Consider the following 18264-nt stretch of genomic DNA (forward strand, 5'->3'; position numbering starts at 1 on the left):
TACATAAGGAACTCCTATATATCAATGAGAAAAAGATAAGGGGCACCTGGGTGGCTCAGTTAAGTGTCCGACTCTTGATTTTGGTTCAAGTCATGATCTCATGGTTCATGAGTTTGAGCCCCACATCGTGTTCTGTGCTGACAACATGGAGCCTGCCTGCGATTCTCACTCTCCCTGTCTCTCTGCCCCTCCCCTGCTCTCTCTCTCTCTCTCTCAAAATAAATAAACTTAAAAAAATAAATTTAAGAAAAAGATAAATAACCCTATAGAAAAACAGACAAAAAAAACCCCCATAAAATAGGCATTTTACAAAAGAAGCACAGCCAATACTCCCATGAAAGGAAGCCCAGCCTGCTGAGTATTCGGGGAGACACAAATTCAGACTGCAGGGAGATGCCATTTTGCAGCCGCCAGACTGGCAAGAATTAAAAAGTCAGAAAAGTCGGAGGGATGCGGATCAAAAAGAATTCTTTACTTTGTCACTAGTAATGTATAACTGCTACCACCACTTTGGAAAACAATTTGGCATTGTCCCCTAAAGCTGAACAGACCTTACAGCCCAGCCATACCGCTCCTGGGTGTGTACCCAGGAAAAACACTTACACATAAGCATAAGGGGGCATGTAAAAGAATATCCATAAGCAGCCACTGCTGGATCAAAACACTGCAGGGGAGGGAGACAGGAATCCAAGGATGATTGACGACAAATGCATGGTGATACAGTAGGAGGTGATACACCAGTAAAAACGGAAGGACAAAAGCATACACTGGAATATTGGAAATATGGGGGTGCCTGTCTGGTTCAGTCATTGGAGTGTGAGACTCTTGATCTCAGGGTTATGAGTTCAAGCCCCACTTTGGACGTAGAGATTACTAAAAAGGCACACTTAAAAAAGTAAACTTGGGGAGGGCCTGAGTGGCTGTCGGTTAAGCGTCCGACTTTGACTCGGGTCATGTTCCTGCCGTTCGTGGGTTCGAGCCCCGCATCGGGCTCTGTGCTGACCGCTCAGAGCCTGGTTCCTTCTTTGGATTCTGTATCTTCCTCTCTCTGCCCCTTCCCCGCTCACGTCCTCTCTCTCTGGCTGCTGGGCATGACATGGTCACTTTGGCAGTGATGCTCCCCACCCCCACCCATCCCCTGCTCACTTCACCGTGCACACTGCCCACCACGTGCCCCTTCCCCCACACACACACCTCCCATGTCTCCACAACCCTCATGGACCACAGGACAAAGCAGAAAGGCAACTCTGTGACTTTACTGGGTTATGGGAAGGGGTTTGTCCAGTCCAGCCAGACTGTCAGTCCCTGAAGGCAAGCAGAAGCCCTGAGAGGATGCCCCAAGCAGGACCCCGACTGGAGGGCTCGACACCAGCAATCTGGGCCTTCTCTAAGACGTTGAGGACCTCGGTCACTCTGATGCTCCCAATATGGTGAAAATCTGCTAAAAGTTTGTGATGTCCACGAGCACAGCCCATGAGGAGGAAGGTGGTATTGAGGAGCCCTGTAAGGAAGAAAGAGCAGTTAGGGACACTTTCAAGATGCAAGTGCCCCACCCCTCCTTCCAGACACGCCTCACAAACCAGAACACCCGTTCTTCCACCAAAAACTTGGGTACCAGGCACCGTATTCCTTCCCCCTTGGAATTCACGTGCCTGGTCCCCACAGCCCCAACCCCCTCTCAGTCCTCCAGCCCCTCTGAGAGATGAGAAGGCACTAACACAAGTTTCTCTTCTCTCACCTGCCTGAAATTTTAAGGTGGAACTGTAGCACTGAGAGGCATCATAGGGGCAAGAATCAGTGGTGACAAAACTTGGGAGGCAGTCCTTAGAGTGTTCGCCCACACAGGTTGGGCAACCATGGGAAGAAAATGCTGTAGACCTCGGAGTGTTGGACTTGAGTTTCACAAAAGGATCCAAGCTGGTGAGGTTGTTGCAGAGATATGACCGGCAGACGCGGCTGTAGGAGGCAACGGACAGTCCAGGCGGTGAAATGAGGTAAGAGACTTGCTGGGGGTAAGAGGAGGCTGGGCTGCAGCCCTTAAAACCCACAACTCCCCTTCTGGACCCTGAGGAGCAGATTAGAGAGCTCTGATCAGTGTCGTTGGTCGCACCCAGAGTTCCCCCTCCCACCCTGCACCCCACTATTCTGGCTCATTCTGTCCCATCACCAGCTGTGCTGAGGTGTTCAGCCGCACGGGGCTCAGGTCCCGGGGTCTCCATCTGTGTCTCCTCAACCCACCCTCCCCACAGGAGCCCCTCTGCTCCTCTCTCCCCTGTGTCCCTTCCTTCTCTCCTCTCCCAGATTGCCCCTCTCCTCCTGGGATCTGCCCACCTCCTTCCTGCCCTCTTATCCAGCCCACACCACACCCCACTGGGTCCTGCCTCTCTCCTGCCAGGGTCTTGACACTGTTCCCAAAGATGTAATGGTGTAAATATTCAGAACTTGAGCCCAGAGCCACTTCCCTTCAGCTGTCTCGATGAATACCAGCGTCTCCTCACAGCCCTCACTCAGCTTACACACCATGCTCCTCATCAGAAGCCATTTCCAGTTATGGAGAGAAACAGCTCTGAAGAGCGAGGATGTTGCTTCGTAGCACAAAAGAGCCCCAGCCCCTAAGGAGAGAATGTCCTTCCAGTCGTGTGCCACTCACGTTGCTTTCTCAGCCCCCAAACTGCCAACCAAGATCTCAGCCTCCACAGATCCTGTCCCCCCGAGGAACCCAGATATCCTGCCCTCTGCCCCCTAGTTATGTGAATCCAGCCCCCCCACCCTCTGGGGGCCCCCAAAACATCTAGCCCTGCAGGACATACGAGGCAGAGTGGAGATGGCCCCTAGGAGGCAGAGCAGATGCACAGGGCTCAAGTGCTGGGGTCCCATGGTCCTGGGTCTGGGTCCCCGGATGCTAGAGGTCAATCTGGAACCAATTTCAATCCAGGTATCAATCAAGGTCAGTTCTAGTTAGCTTCTGAATCCTCTGTTCACTTGCCTCTGGGTCACTGTTTCCAGAGCATAAAGTTGATTGTCAGTTTTTGTGACATAGGCTCCCTGAGACCTTCAGGGACACAGGTCTTCCCATCTCCATAGTCTCCCCTCCAACCTGCCCCGAACCCACCACATTAGTTTCTCAAGTTATGACTCTCCCCTGCTTAGGTCTTCCCATTGGAGGCTGAGCAAAGATGCTGACTTAATCAGAGTCACTGTTTCACAGGCTGCTCTCCAGCCAGAGACAGTGAGACCAGAACAGCAAAGGTGTGTACGGAAGCTCACTGAAATACCACTAAATAGATTTGGGTTTGAAAAGGATATTTATAAGTATTCAGGAGTGAGTAATAATGAACCTAGTACATATCACACACACACACACACACACACACACACACACAAGTGCATGTAAAACCTGGTGAAACCTAATCAGGTCTACAGTCTAGTTAAGAGTGTTATACCAATGTCAATTTCACGTTTGCATCCTACAGTTCTAGAAGATGTCCCTGTGGGGAAGTGAGAGGAAGTATTTACGGGTTTACAACTTTTGCAACTTCTTGTGAGCCAATAATCATTTCAAAATCAACTGGTTTTTTTTTTTTTTTCAACTACAAGTCAAAATTTGGGACACAACTGAAGCAGTATTTAGAAGTAAATTTATAGTTTCAATACCTTTATCAGGAAACAGGATCGTTAAAAAATATGATCATGAGTTAACTTAAGAAGTTGTATAAGGAGCAACAAAGCATCCCCTGCTCCCCCCCCCCAAAAAAAAAGGATAGAAATTAAGATAACGGCAGAAACCAGTGAATTAGAAAACAGCAGCAACAATAAAAATTATTGCAGGAAACTAACATTCTTTGACAAGATCCACAAGATAATTCTCCAGCAAATCTAATTAGGAGAAAAAGAGACGATGCAAATAAAATACAAAATGAAAAATAGGAAGTAACAGACAGGATGTTTTTAAAAAATAAAAGTATCATTAAGAACTCTACATTTATAAATTTGAAAACCGAGATGAAGTCGGAGTGCCTGGATGGCTCAGTCGGTAGATCACACGACTCTTGTCATTGGGATTGTGAGTTCGAGCCCCACGTTGGGTACAGAGATTACTTAAAAAATAAAATAAAATCTTTAGAACACCCAGAGGAAGTGGATTAATTTTTAAAATAATATGAAATGTCAAGACTGGCATATGAAGAGTATACGCAATGCCTTAAAGCAATGAAAATGGCCAAGGATCTCTGGCAAATTGAAAAGAAAAAGAGAGTAACCCCAGTAGGAATATGGGCCAAGCATAGGAAGAGACAATTCTCAGAAGAGCAAACCAGAGAGGCTAAGAAGTACGTGAAGACACCCGAGCTTAACAATAACCAGAGAAATGCAGTCTATCAAACTGTACATCTATCAGGCTGGCAAAGAACCGGAAAGCCGGAAAAAGATTAAGTGTTGGCAGCAATGTGGGGATACAGGGACTTTTGTGTACTGCTGCTCGTGGGGTCGTTGGGAGGGGGACAGGACCTTCTTCTGGACCGTGAGGAATAAAGGAGTTGAGAGTTCTGATCGATGTTTCAGCCCCAAAGCAGTGTTGTGGGGAGGAGTCTGGCAATACTGAGTCAAATTAGGTTTACAAATACCCATTACTACTATATCCTAGGTATGACGTAATAAAGAGCTCCACCTTCATCTACAAAGGAATATATACAAGGATGCAGCATTATCAGGGAGATGGTGAGTCGAGAGCACTGTGGGCATCCCTCCCTGAGACTTAGTGAACACGCAACCTGCAGGGGATGCCAACCGTGGAATATCATGCAGCAATTAAAAGAAACTGATGAGATGTACACGTAATAGGTACGTGGATGGATCAAAAAAGCACAGTGCTGATTATCTTACATAAGAACACAATATCGCTTGCGTAAGCTAAAACCACATGCAGAGGGGCATTGGCTGGCCCAGTTAGAAAAGGAGAGCATGCAACTCTTGATCTCGGGGTTGTGAATTCGAGCCCCACAATGGGTGTAGAAACTACGTACATACACATACACACACACACACTTTAAAAAACACGTGCACATAAGACACTGCACATATTGCAAGCACACACGTGAACCAAAAGATACCCAGTAGCCACCTGAAGGGAGTGCCCACAGGAGGGTTAGGGGATGAAAGTGGAGAATGATGATTACTGGAAAAACTAACGAAAACAATGTAGGTGGTACAAAGTTCATAGGCTTTGGACTCAAAGGTAGAGCAAGGTTAGAATCTTTACCCCTGCACTGACTAGCTGTGCAATCTTGCGCAAGTTGTTGAACTCATCCATAAACTGGATTAATAATACCTCTCATAAGGTACGGTTGAAAATTAGTAAGATTATTAACATAAAGTGCCAGGCAAGAACTAAGCTTTCCATAAATGTCCATTCCCCGGTCTTTCCCTGTCTCTCCACTATCTAAAGGAACAAGGCCAACCTCACTAGCTGGCATTCAAGCCTCCCGCACCCCACATTCCCCACCCCAGACTGGCCCCAAACAATCTTTGCAACTTTGTCTAGTATGGCTCCCCTGCAACAGCAGTCCAGCTAGAGGTCACATCAGCAACACTTTTCTGTCCAGAATGCCTGGCATACAGGCTCTGTAACACAGGAGTCTGTGGCAAACAAAGGGACTAAGACTCACAGAAAAGATGGGACACAGGAAGGGGCAATGAAGGCTGATGAAGGAGCACACACAGGGGTTGGGCCAATCAGAAAAGATGGCACACACCAGCCTGGAATGCAAAACGACAGGACCCAAAAATCTGAGCACAGGTGGAGACACACTGAAAAAAGAGTGGAATGAAATCCTCAGGGAAAAAGGATGGAGAGGATAGAGAGGTAGTCAGAGGAGATACTATCCCTACAAAAGAGAAACCATGCAGAGGAGGAAGGGTAAATTGATGGACTGGAACCATGCAAGGGAGTCAAGAGGTGCAGCAGAGAAAGCACAAGAGGAGAGGCAGGAAAATGAGGCCTGGGGCACAAAGATGTGGTTCTGGGGGCGGGGGGGGGGGTGAGGGGGTGGGGGGGAAGGAGACAGGGCGGGATGCGCAGGGAGAAGGGGACAAAACAGAGGGTGGGAGGGAAATTGTGAGACACACCGAGAAGGCAGGCGATGATTACAGAGTGGAGCCCAGATGAAACTGATGAATTCTGGTGAAATCAGGGAGCGAGATGCACATGGGGGGGTGGGGGTGGGGGGTGGAGAGGGTGTCTATGTCTATGAAGACATAGAAAAACTACAGTAGGCGTCTCAGAAAGAAAGCGAAGGATGGGCGGGAGAGGTGGGGGTGGGGAACTGGGCCAGGCTATTTGGAAATTAAGAACGTGGAGGAAGGGGGCCCGAAAATCAGCAGGACAGACAGGCAGAGAGAAACTCCAAGAGAATGGGGAAAGTAGGAGTTAGGAAAATCAACACCGAAACGGACGGTACGAGAGACACAGAAAGGGGTGGGATAAGGGAAGGAAGCGGGAAAATGACAGGAGGGGGAACACATAAAAAAGAGAAGGGTAGATCGGGAGTTGGGGCACAGGGAGAAAAGTGAAAGAAACACGAGCGTCCACACAGCGAAGAGGAAATGCCCTGTCGAAGCCAGGAACGCCAAAAGGAAGGCCGCACTGTGCAGCCTAGAGGGCGAGACTGCGCAAGCGCAGGCAGGTCCCAGTCAACGCCTGGGAATGGGACCCAGATAGCCGTTTCTTGGGGGGCAGGGCCAGCCTCATCCTGGGGGCCGTACTCGACGCCCCATTGGCCACCTCTCCGAAAAGGGGAATACCAATCCGGGAAGGCAAGCCACAAGGGGCGGGGGAATTGGGGGGGGGGGGGGGGGTGGTGCCGAGACTCAACTCGACGCGCTATTGGCTGGCCTCACAGTCTGGCGCGGGGAGAAGCGGCCCGGAGGTAAGGGGCGGGCCGTCAGTGCAGGATCTTGAAGCGCACTGGTCGCTTGCCTCGGTGGCGTGAGGCGACGCTTGACGCTCATTGGTCCTTGTGAGAAGGGGCGGGAAAACCGGCGCGAGCGCAGCCGTTCCTCACGCCACTTCCTCACCGCGTCCTTTCGCGTCCTCCTGACTGAGTCCGACTTTGCTCGCTCGCTCGAGGTTGTGGTAACCGCGGGGCGAGGACGCGAACACGACCCCGCCCCTCCCTGCCCCTTCTCCGCCCTGTCTCTGGCGCTGGGCCCCCTCCCCCGCCTCCCCCTCGCGCTCCTCGCTCCCCTCCCCTCCCCTCCCCCACCTCACGGGGCCCCTCGGCGCGCTCCCCGTGCCCTGCCCTCTCCCTGGGACCCTGGAGCGAGGACAGGCCGAAGGCCCAGCTTCTGAAAGGGGGTGCACGCGGGCAGCAGGCGCTCGAGGCGGTGGTGCATGCGGGGAGGTGGGCTGGGGGGGGGGGCGGTCCATGAGATCCGGTTGCTGGGAACGGTCAAAGGCGCCCCAAGCGCCGGGGCAGCGATCGCAGGGTTGGCGTCCGACTTTGGACGCCTGTGGGTGCAAGAGGGGACTCCGTGCCGGGAGGAGGGGGCCTGCGACCGAGATCAGGGCCTGGCACCTGGAAGGGGCTCAGTAAACGTTTGTGGAGTGGATGACAATCATTCCTGAAAGCGGGGGGGGGGGGGGGGGGGCGCGAGGAATCTCTAAGAAGAAAGTAATCGCGGGGTGGGGGTGGGATCAAGAGAGTGTTCTGATGTAAAAGGGGGGCAAGGCGAACGTTGCCTCGCAGGACATACGTGAGGCTGAGAATTGAACGGGGAGCACAAACATTTGCAGGAACTGGATAAATGCACGAGGGAAGGATGATAGTTGCCGAAGATGATGGCAGGAAACATCATCGGATCGGGGCAGTGGGGGGAAGGGGGTATAGAATCCCCGGGGGTGGGGGGGAGAGAAGGGGCCCTGAATGAGAATGAACGTGGGACTTGGGCGCGGGGAAAGCACAGGCGAGCAGCATAGAGTACCGTTTGCGTTGAAGGAATATGTAAGAAGGGAGTGAGAAGAGGGGCGCCTGGCAAGACCGTGAGCCTTCTGGGAAGGAGGATGCTCGAGGAAGGCAGTGGGTGAAGAAGGGAGAAAGCCAGGGAGGAAGCAAGGTGAAAGCTGAGTCCACAGATGGGTAGCAATGGAAACCCCTTCAGGTGTGGCCTCCCAGGGGCAGGAGGGCTGGTGGGGAGAGGGCCCATGTGGCCACCCTGACCTTCCATTCCTGCCTCTAGATCCATGGAAGCCAAGGAAGTGCCTGCTGCCCACCACTGCGCCGCAGACTCTGCCACTGGGGATGAGCCCAGAGCCCTCCCGGGCACAGAGCTTATCCCCAGGAGAGCTGTCAGTCGCTCTCCAACCTGCGCCCGCTGCCGAAACCACGGCGTCACTGCGCACCTCAAGGGCCACAAGCGCCTGTGCCTCTTTCAGACTTGCGAGTGTCACAAATGTGTCCTCATCTTGTAAGTATGAAGGAGATCCAGGGAAGGGAAGATGATGGGCCTCATCTAAAGGGAGGCTAACTTTTGACTCGCACCCCCCATTTTAGGGAGCGCCGAAGGGTCATGGCTGCCCAGGTGGCCTTGCGTAGGCAACAGGAGGCACAGCTAAAGAGGCACCTGGCTCAGGGACTCATGAGGAGAGGGGCGGCCCCTCCTAAAGCTCCTAGCCGTGCCAAGAAGGGAGCCACTCGACCAGGGGTCCCCTGTGAGTGTCTGGCCAGGGATGGGGCAGGGTTTGGGGTGGAAAACAGTCCCAGACCTGCCATTGGATTAGTGTGTGACCTTGGGCAAAGCGTTTCTACTCTCTGGGCCTCAGTCTCTCCAACTTTAAAATGTGATCATTGGGAGTATGTAGTGAGATCTGTGGATAGAAAAGTGTCACAGAGAGGGTCATGGGGAGATAAAAACTCAGTGTGCAGTTGGAGTGGGATGGGGGTCAGGAAAAAGGGCTCATCAAAACTCCCTCTGGTCCTTTATAGCTGGAAAGGAGAACATAGCACCCCAGCCTCAGACGCCCCATGGGGCAGTCCCACTGGCACTGACACCCCCTGGGAAGGTAAGGAGAACCTGGGCCGTGGGGGGAGTGACTCCTACACTAGCCCCTGCCCAGGCCCTTTCCTCTGTGCCCTCAACACTTGGGTTCTAGATTTAGCCCTGACTTGTAATATCAACTCCGGGCAAATCACTTCTCTTCTGTGGGCAAAAAATGAGAGAGTGGGATTTTACAGCCCTCCAAGTCTAAAGTTTTGAGGTCCTGCCCCCATCCTAGAACATACTCATTCTTTCCCCAGGCTTGTACCTGAATCCAACCTGTGCTCTCTGCCCTTGCAGGATAACTCCCAGGGGCCTCTGCTGCTCAGCCGTCCCCCAGAAGCCTTGCCTTTGTCCTGGACTCCAATGCCCCCAGGCCCTTGGGCTCCTGGACACTGGCTTCCTCCAGGCCTTTCCATGCCACCCCCAGTGGTGTACCGCTTGCTATGCCAAGAACCTACTGTCCCTCTGCATCCCTTTTCTGGTAAGACGAATTCAACATTCAACAGATGTTTAAATGCCATTGTACCACTGTATCAGAAAGAGAAGAGGACAGGGTAGGAAGGAAGCTAGAAGCCATGACCTTTAACCCCTGTACCCTCCTGCATTCTCTTACCCTCATTAGACTTTGACCCTGGCACTTCCCTCCGGCTGCCCACTCATGGACCCCGCCCAACCTGCCCAGGATCTTGCCCGATACTGATGGCTCCTCTTTCCAGAGAATCCCAAGGGCCCTCTGCCTTGCCCCGCACGTGAGTAGGGAGGGAAGAACACGCGTTTATCATATGCTTGACCCTGTTCTGGACGTCACAGTAGATGATATAGAAGATAAGGTCTTAGACCTTATGAAGAGGAGCTCTCCTAGCTCTGCCATTGCCTTACTATGAACCTTTGTACAAGTATCTTTACTCTCCCTGAACCTGGTTTTCTATCAGGAAGTCGGAGACACAATTATTTTCTTTGTGGGTTGTCATGAGCATTAGTGATAATGTATGGAATGCACCTAGCACAAGCCCTGGCCTTGGACAAATAGGGGCTATTGAGTCCTTTTAAACAGATAAGATGGAGTCGAATTGCCCGCTGAAATGGGTGGGGCATGATGGTGAGAGCCTTAGAGGCCTGAGATAGAGGCCAGAGACCATTAGGGAAGGCTTCTTCAAGGGGTCCCAACCTGTTCCTCAAATTCCATGGGGATTGGGGAGGGAAACTAGACTCTAGTAGGGCAGGAACAGTCATCCCAGTCCCTCCCAATGTTTGGTATGTTTTTAAAAACTGACATCATTGATTTCCCATAATCGGCACAGTAGCGCTGGAGGAAAGAAGCTGGCAGATATTTTCATTTCATAGAAAACCAAGAAGGCCAAGCCAGGGGAAAGGACTTGCCCAAGTCCACAAAGCCTAATGACCCAGCAGGCACTCAGACTCCCAGATCAGCATATGGCAAAATCCTGCCCTTTCTCCCATGTGTACATGTCTGTCCATGTGTTTAATCCCCTTGGCATCTTCTCTTCTTCTTTCTAGATGCTCGACTCTGATACTCCAGCCCTGTGGCACCCCAGACCCTCTTCTGCTGCAGCCACAGGTCCTGGGACCAAAGTGGGATCCAGGACCCTGGGAGGAAGTTGAGCCAGGGGAAGGAAACATGGGGGTTAGTGAAGTAACCAGGGGCTGAGAGAGCACTTGGAGGGTGGGCAGAAGTGGGAGTTCCCAGTCTGTTTCTCTCCCTTTCTTTTGCAGGCGCCTGCAGCCTCTCGCCTAGCCTGGACCTCTGCCCCCTCAGAGCGGCAGCTGCAGCGGGAGGCAGCTGAGGCTCTTGTGGGTCTGAAAGATTCTTCCCAGGCTCCCCGCCTGACCTCTTCTGTTCCTCCCAACCCTGCCTGGATCTCCCTGCTCCACCCCTGTGGCCCACCAGGTAACCTGTTCCCTGAAAGGAGACCATGGGATAGAGATATTGGGAAATGGAAGTACCAGAATTAAGTAGGGACTAACCAAGGAGATCAGGGGGGTCAGCAGGTTGAACATCTTCAGACTCAGGCCCCAAGCTTCTCAACCTAGCTCCTGGAATTGCAGTTGAGAGTTGTTCAGTGGATTAGTTTTATTAGTTTCGTGCTCAAAAGCAAATGTCCAGTGCCCTGATGTCAAGGAAAATGAGGCCCTGAGAGAGGCAGGGACTTGCCCAAGGGCATGCGGCAAGACAGTGGCAGACTCCAGCCCAAGGCTCACTCACTAGACCTATGCTGCCTGCTGTTGTCTCGAGAGGGCTGAAGAAGTAACAAGGGTCTGGCCTGGAAGGAGATCTGATCACTGCCTTCAAGGAGCTTCCGTTTTACTTGGGGAAACTGGATGCCTTCACAAAGCTCAGTGACAGAGCAGATGGCTCAGTTGGTAGAGCGTCCGACTCTTGATCTCGGGGTCATGAGTTCAAGCCCCATGTTGGGTATAGAGATCACTTAAATAAGTAAAACTTAAAATCAGTGACAAACCTGGAAAGAACTAGAAAAATCTTGAGGAATGAGACTTACGGGGACAGAGAGGGAAGGCTGAAGATCTTCCTGTCCAAAATGTTGAATTAGGCATGGGTACGAGTGAGGAAACCTGCATGGAAGAACTGCTGGAATGAAGGAGATGAAGCTGGAGAGACTTCTGATCATGGAGGTGTGGCATGCCAGGCTTAGGCTAGAGCAGCCACTGTGCATGAACGGGAGCCAGGGTATGTTTCTGAGCTAGGCAGGGACATATTTAGATACCCTGAGCTTTGAAAGACAAGTCTGGTGGCTTGATGGAGGGATTGAGAGACAAGGTGGGAAAATCGGGGAGGAGGAAGTGTTTGCGATGAGCCAGGTGAACAAGGATGAGGCCTGGATTGGGTGGGGTAGAAAGAGGGGATTGCTGGGAAAGGAAATGGATGTGACTTAGTCCCACCCCCTTCCTTCTTGCTTATAGCTCCTGCTGGAGGAAGAGGATTCCAGCCTGTTGGCCCCTCTCTCCACCCCAGCCCAGCCCCCTCCGTAGCTCTGCATATTGGGCATCTGGGCTCCATCTCCCTCCTAAGCTAGAAGCCCAGAGGTTGAGACCTCACTTGAGCAAGGGGCAAGAGCCTGCAGTCACCGCATATTTGGTATTTTGCCTCTGGATTTATGCATGGAATATAATATAGTGCGAGCTTCCGGCTTTTTTTTTTTTTTTAAGCTTTATTGTGCTTTGTTAGCTTTTGGTTCCTTTTGTAGTGTGGGTATTTCCTTGACTGAAAGTGGATATCCTCTTACCCACTTGGGTCCGGGGACCTTTTTAAATACCCAACAAAGTGAGAGTTATGCAATTTAAGCTAACAAGTATCTAAATAGGTTTTTGCATGAGTTCATGTTCCAGAATATTTGACATGTGATTCTGTACGTACTTGTGCACTTATGTCTGTCTCCATGCGTGCAAAAACAGGAGGGTATTTTCATTTTGTGTCTACGTTTGGCTGAGTAACCGAAAAATAAACCTTTGTTGTTTTACGCCACTGAGACTTAGGGAGTGTTTGTTACCAAAGCCTAACCTAGTCTATTCTCATTGACATAAAGGACTTGTTCAGTTCACTTTTCAAATTGAAAATAGTTATCCAGTAACTACCATAAATAAATACAAACTTGGATTTCTTATTATGGCTCGATAAGACAGATTGGTAGAGGGAGATGGGAGATTCAGTGACTCAACAATTAAGTGTCTGCCCTGTGCCGGGCGTAGACACTTTCCAGCTGTCCAGAGGGCTAAAAATTGAAATGCATACAAGGCCAAGCCCATCATTTAAATGAGTAAAGAGGGGTGCTTGGGTGGCTCAGTAAGTTAAGTGTCCAACTTCAGCTCAGGTCATGATCCATGGTTTGTGAGTTCAAGCCTCGCGTCAGGCTCTGTGCTGACAGCTCAGAGCCTGGAGCCTGCTTCGGATTCTGTGTCTCCCTCTCCCTGCCCCTCCCCGGCTCATGCTGCTTTTCTCTCTCAAAAAAAATTTTTTTTTAAATTTAAGTGAGTACAGAAAGCTAGATGAGCCCTAGAAAACAGAATACATACCATACCAGAGAGGGCAGCCTCCTTTGGGCCTTAGTGGATTGTTGCCAGGCAGGAATGTGACTATTGCCACAATTTCTGATTCCTTAAGAGAAGCTGGAAAACTGAATTTCTATATAAAACATATTAATTTTCAAGAGTTGGCTCAGTTTTCTTCTTTAAATTCTAGGTGAGCTGAACAAAACATATCTTCAGGCCAGTTTTGGCCAAATGGAATACCTATAATGCTAACATAATGTAACATTTTTTAAATGGGGAAACTGAGGCCAATGAGAATAGGAAGAATCAAGTTAGCCTTTTTCAAGGGCTTTATCTGAACTAGGGAGATTCATGTGTCTACGTTTTCAAGGACCTATGAAAGGTAAGAGAACATTATTACCATTTATTAAGTACCCCACTGTATGTGATTCACATACATGCTCACAGCAACTCTGTAAGCCATGCATGATTACTCCCATTTTACAAATAAAGAACACGTTTATTTTTTATTTTTTTTTTTTAAGTTTATTTTGAGAGAGAGAAATAGAGCATGAGCAGGGGAGAGGCAGAGAGAGAGAGAGGGAGACAGAGAATCCCAAGCAGGCTCAGTGATGTCAGCACACAGTCTGATGCAGGGCTTGAACTCACAAACTATGAGATCATGACCTGAGCCGAAATCAAGAGTTGGACGCTTAACCAACTGAGCTACCCAGGTGCCCCAAGAACAAGTTTAAAGAGAGAAAGTAACTTGCCCAACTATTTTAGGGAAAATTTCTAGGCAAATAAAGGAAAAAGTTTCCTTCTCCTTGCCAAGCCCTAAATCATTAGGTAATTTTTATAAAACAGAGTGAAAGATTCAGGACTCCAGCAGACAGGCATGAGCCCAAGGGTTTTTCAGAAAGTCTTTGATTTTTCTACTCAAGGTATCCTTAGATAATAAGCAGGTCGTACCTGCATGTTTCTTTGTCCGCTGCTGTCAAGTCCTTCTCCTCGAACCATTCCACACATGAAGACCTCTTGAGCTATTCCAAAGATATGAACACCTGGAGATCCCCATCCCCATTTCCACTTGTAGAAGCAGCAGACAGAAAGCGCAAGGGACAGGCCTGATCACTGATTCTTTTTCCTGAGGCCACTTACACTCCTCTTTTTATCCAAGATGATTGCTGGTGATGGCATTCAGTCACTGCTTGTTCTTTTGTGTCTGGAGCCTTGAAAAGATGGGCTGCTTCTACTGCCTAACATTACAGGGTAACAAATCTGCGACACTTCTCAGGACTCAACACAAGATAATCAAAGGAGGAAAGCCTGCTTCACACTTTCCTTCCCTCCCCTTGTTATAACTTAGATATATGATTGCTCCTTAATAGACCTGCCTAAGCCTTGCTGGGCCCTGCTCTCTCAAGTGACAGATGACCAAGCCCACATAGTCGCGGAGAAGGGAAGCGTTGCAACAGGAAAGATGCCTGAGACCCTGCTACTCAGGGCTGACCAAAGGTCCCAGTACACCAAGGTCACACAGCTGGGAAGAGTAAATGAGAAAGTACAATGTGGGGTTAAGGGATGACATGAGAAGGTGGGGAAAGAGAGGACTGGGCGAAGGAGCTAGGGGCAGGCCACTCTTCCCTGGCCCTTCTTATTTCTCTGCAGTCCACCTCCCCTCCCAGCCAGATCCTTAGGGCTTTTCACGCCATTGGCTAGGCCTACTTTGTCTATCACATTGTCAGGGCTTCCCCATTGGTGCCTGAGGGAGAGGGTGGAGACTGCAGGAGCGAGCCCTGGGGAAAAGGGCAGATTTCAGAATTGTTCCTGCTCCTCTCTGTCACTGCCTCTCTGGGTGCAGCCGTCTTCATCTGCTGTGGTTGTAGGGAGCCAGTGGGTTCCTGGCCTGTGAGCAGCCCTTAGAGATTAGAGTCAGTGGGCTGTGAGCACTGTTCCATGTGCTGCCACTTTCCCACTTCCCAGGGCAAGGCGAGGAAAGGTGCCACCCAGGTCCAATAGGGTAATGCATAATTCATCCCCCTTCTAAGCGCCTTTTGTGTACCACCCTGACGTTCTGCAGAAATAACCAATGAGGTTCCAAATCTGAGGCGCCATCCCTCTGTCCAAACAAGATTGCCCCATCCCACCAGTCACCCACGTATTACTTCAGAAGTTCATTTCACATTCTGCCTTTTGAGAATCGATGCTCCTCCCTTCACTTCAGCCCTACGTGAACCTGGTCCACACGTGACCACAGTCCTTGTTCAGTGTAGAACCGACATCTTATCACCCACCCCATCCAGTTTCTACTCAGACCCTCATTACCTGGTCCATGCAGGCCTCATTCTGCTCCCCCAGCCCCTTGTGTAGCTGGCTCTGCAGCCCCCAACATATGTTCTCAGAAACACAGTCCTATAACCCATACCCTGCCTGGGCCCTAATGACATCCTGAGCTCTCCCCAAAAGCAAGATTCCTCCTTTTCATCTGACTTAATGTCTCCTATAAACAGATCAGGCCAAGTTCCCTACATTCCTACATCCACAGACCTGATCACCCTGAGCTGCGTCTGGCTTTGTGCCTCTATGTCTCCCCCTCTTAGTACTCTCAGGGAGCAGTACTTATTCTCAGGAACTCTCAGGGAGTTCCTCTCTGGGAACTCAGAATAAATAACTAAATACATTCTGTCTGATTCCTTACGAATTTTTTTTTCCTACAAAGTTGATAAACTCTAATGTTGCCTCTCCCCTCACCACAATATGAACAACTTCCTGTCCTCAAACCAATTTTTTTTAAGAGAGTTTTTTTAGAGCAGTTTTACGTTCACAGCAAAATTGAGCAGACTGTAAGTGTTCCTGTGGTCTCCCTGCCCCCGTACAAGCACAGCCTCCCCCACTATCACCATCCCACACCAGAGTGGTACATTTGTTAAAACTGAGGAGCCTACATTGACATGTCAGTATCACCCAAGGTGCATAGTTTACATTATGGTTTGTTCTTGGTATTGTACACTTTACGGGTTGGACAAATGTATAATGACCCGTATCCACCATTATAGTATCAAACAATTGTTTCACTGCCCTAAAATTTCTCTGTACTCCACCTATCCTTATTCCCATCGTCCTTATCCCCATCGACCCCTGGCAACCAATGATCTTTTTACTGTTTCCATAATTTTGCTTTTTTCCCCCAGAATGTTGTATAGTTGGAATCATACAGTTTGCCTTTTCAGATTGCCTTCTTTCACTTAGTAATGTGAATCCAAGTTTGCTCCATGCCTTTGCATGGCCTGATAGTTCCTTTCTTTTTAGCACTGAATGGCATTCTATTGTCCGAATGCACCACAACTTTGAATCATTTTTAAATTTTCTGTCTATAGAGTTATTGAAAGAGGTTAAGCAGTCACCAGTTATGGATTCAAATCCAGTTTGGGCTTTACATTTACGTGAGCTTGGCCAAACTACTTGATGCTCGAAAATCCAGTTGCCTACCAACCACCTTACAGAGTTGTTAAGGTTATGAACCTGTAAAAATTAACACCAAGGACACAGTACTGAGAAACCGTGTTATGTAAAATCATAGACCGTCAGAAAGTTTGCTCTTTGAAATCATAGCAATAGTGAGAAGGGGACATCTCACTCTTGCCTGGGGGATCACTTTGACACAGAGACGTAGCCATGATTTTCACCCAGGTGCAGGGCTTCAGAGGAGGGATTTCTGGAGATAACATTGCACATTTATCTTAACCCTATAATTTCCAAACAAACAGGACCCTGTGTCTGCTTCTCAGCCAAGGTATGATGTTGACTCCATTACATAGGACCTGCTTTGCCTTGAGTCCCTCAAACCTCTGCTTAATATAAATTTTACCTACAGTGGTTCTGGAAAGCTTTTTTTAAAGAACTCTTTAGTAAATTGATTCAAGTGGACTAACCTTAAATGATTCAGCACTGATATTAGAAATGTACATCAAAAGTGTATAAAAGGAGAACATAAGTTACCTAAGTATATGGACACTTATAGTTACACCTACATACAACTACATATTCATACATATATGTTTTGATTCAGGGTGGGGGGCATGGAATTTGAGATACTAAAACTATTCTTAAGTTTTCAAGACAGTGTAAGATAGGTTTCGACACCATTGAACGTTCGCTACCTGAACGGTGAAGCTCCTAATGTAAACACCAGATGTTATCATGCTAGAAACAGGGTTTGTGTTATAGACTTAGTGCTTATGTCGCCCCTCCCCCCAATTTCCTATCTTGAAACCTAGTTTCCACTTGTGATGGTATTTGGAGGTGTGCCTTTGGAAGGTGATTCACATCATGAGGGCGGAGCCCTCATGAATGGGATTAGTGTCCTAATAAAAAATTCCCCAAAGAGCTCCCTCACTCAAGTAAGGGCATGCAAAAAATAATTGTCTATGGACCTGGAAGTGGGCCCTCACCAGACACGGGATCGCCTGGCACCTTGATTTTGGACTTCTCCCAGCCTCCAAAACTATGAGAAATAAATTTCTGTTGTTTATGAGTCACCATCCATGGTATTTTGTTATAGCAGTCTGAATCAACTAAGATATTTGGTTTTAACTTTTATTTTTTTTACCAGGTATCGGTGTAACACATTGGCTTACTAATAACTAAGGCATTTTGTGTACACAGTATATCACTGTGAAAAAAATATTATTCGCTCTGATTTTTAAACTCTTTTCAACATAAGAAAATAGCAACACGCATTTAAATGTTTCCTTTTGCAGCAAGTTAACCATTTTATCAGACAAGTGTGTCCCTCCTGTTCTTGGTCGTTGGACCTTTCAAGGATTGAACCAAACCACGCATGTAACACTACATAACGTTTACCTGTGCCTGGCCCAGAGTAGGCACACAAAAAATATTTGTTGATGGAATTAATGTGATAACACCATGTACAAGAACAGTCACTTAAAAGGCGCAAAACGCCAGGATTTTGGTGTTTCCATCTAAATTGTGTTTGCTTTTTCTTTTTTTAAATATTTTTTAAAAATGTTTTTATTTTTGAGACAGAGAGAGCATGAGCAGGGGAGGGACAGAGAGTGACCGAGACACAGAATCTGAAGCAGGGTCCAGGCTCCGAGGGGTCAGCACAGAGCACCCACGTGGGGCTCGAACTCACGGACTGTGAGATATGACCTGAACTGACGTCAGACGCTTAACCGGCTGAGCCACCCAGGCGCCCCTGTA

The 18264-nt window shown here is 49.0% G+C and overlaps 2 protein-coding genes across 14 annotated transcripts; one reads left to right on the forward strand and one right to left on the reverse strand.

The window, feature by feature from the left end:
* Positions 1 to 1236: 1236 nt before the first annotated feature.
* Positions 1237 to 6815, reverse strand: LYPD4 (LY6/PLAUR domain containing 4). Its single transcript, XM_081791519.1, has 6 exons — positions 6124 to 6815; positions 5664 to 5754; positions 2811 to 2996; positions 2459 to 2612; positions 1739 to 2085; positions 1237 to 1501 (listed from the first exon to the last, which is right to left on the reverse strand). Exons 3-6 carry the CDS (start codon positions 2875 to 2877, stop codon positions 1299 to 1301), a joined length of 771 nt encoding a protein of 256 aa, XP_081647645.1. The 5' UTR covers positions 2878 to 2996; positions 5664 to 5754; positions 6124 to 6815; the 3' UTR covers positions 1237 to 1298.
* Positions 1893 to 12535, forward strand: DMRTC2 (DMRT like family C2). 13 transcript variants are annotated; one of them, XM_081791512.1, is made up of 10 exons: positions 1909 to 1994; positions 3151 to 3249; positions 4643 to 4716; positions 8233 to 8460; positions 8979 to 9055; positions 9331 to 9514; positions 9656 to 9782; positions 10552 to 10678; positions 10768 to 10942; positions 11974 to 12535. In XM_081791512.1, exons 1-10 carry the CDS (start codon positions 1990 to 1992, stop codon positions 12084 to 12086), a joined length of 1209 nt encoding a protein of 402 aa, XP_081647638.1. In that variant the 5' UTR covers positions 1909 to 1989; the 3' UTR covers positions 12087 to 12535. The 13 variants fall into 13 exon arrangements, with proteins under 13 accessions (XP_078294512.2, XP_081647638.1, XP_078294507.2 ...); XM_078438382.2 differs by lacking the exon at positions 3151 to 3249 and adding an exon at positions 8547 to 8704 and having other exon boundaries at positions 1979 to 1994; XM_078438386.2 differs by lacking the exon at positions 3151 to 3249 and having other exon boundaries at positions 1893 to 1994.
* Positions 12536 to 18264: the final 5729 nt, after the last annotated feature.

Source organism: Panthera onca, chromosome E2 (genome assembly GCF_046562875.1).
Source record: "Panthera onca isolate mPanOnc1 chromosome E2, mPanOnc1 haplotype 2, whole genome shotgun sequence".
Lineage (NCBI taxonomy): Eukaryota > Metazoa > Chordata > Mammalia > Carnivora > Felidae > Panthera > Panthera onca.

Coding starts and splice junctions, on each gene's coding strand:
- LYPD4 (XM_081791519.1), bottom strand. CDS start 2,877: ATGGGACCCCAGCACTTGAGCCCTGTGCATCTGCTCTGCCTCCTAGGG. Junction 2,613..2,810: donor GGCCATCTCCACTCTGCCTC/GTATGTCCTGCA, acceptor TTCTCTCCTTAG/GGGCTGGGGCTCTTTTGTGC. Junction 1,502..1,738: donor CACCTTAAAATTTCAGGCAG/GTGAGAGAAGAG, acceptor TCTTCCTTACAG/GGCTCCTCAATACCACCTTC.
- DMRTC2 (XM_060651289.3), top strand. CDS start 8,129: ATGGGTAGCAATGGAAACCCCTTCAG. Junction 8,155..8,232: donor AGCAATGGAAACCCCTTCAG/GTGTGGCCTCCC, acceptor TCCTGCCTCTAG/ATCCATGGAAGCCAAGGAAG. Junction 10,679..10,767: donor CAGGGGAAGGAAACATGGGG/GTTAGTGAAGTA, acceptor TTTCTTTTGCAG/GCGCCTGCAGCCTCTCGCCT.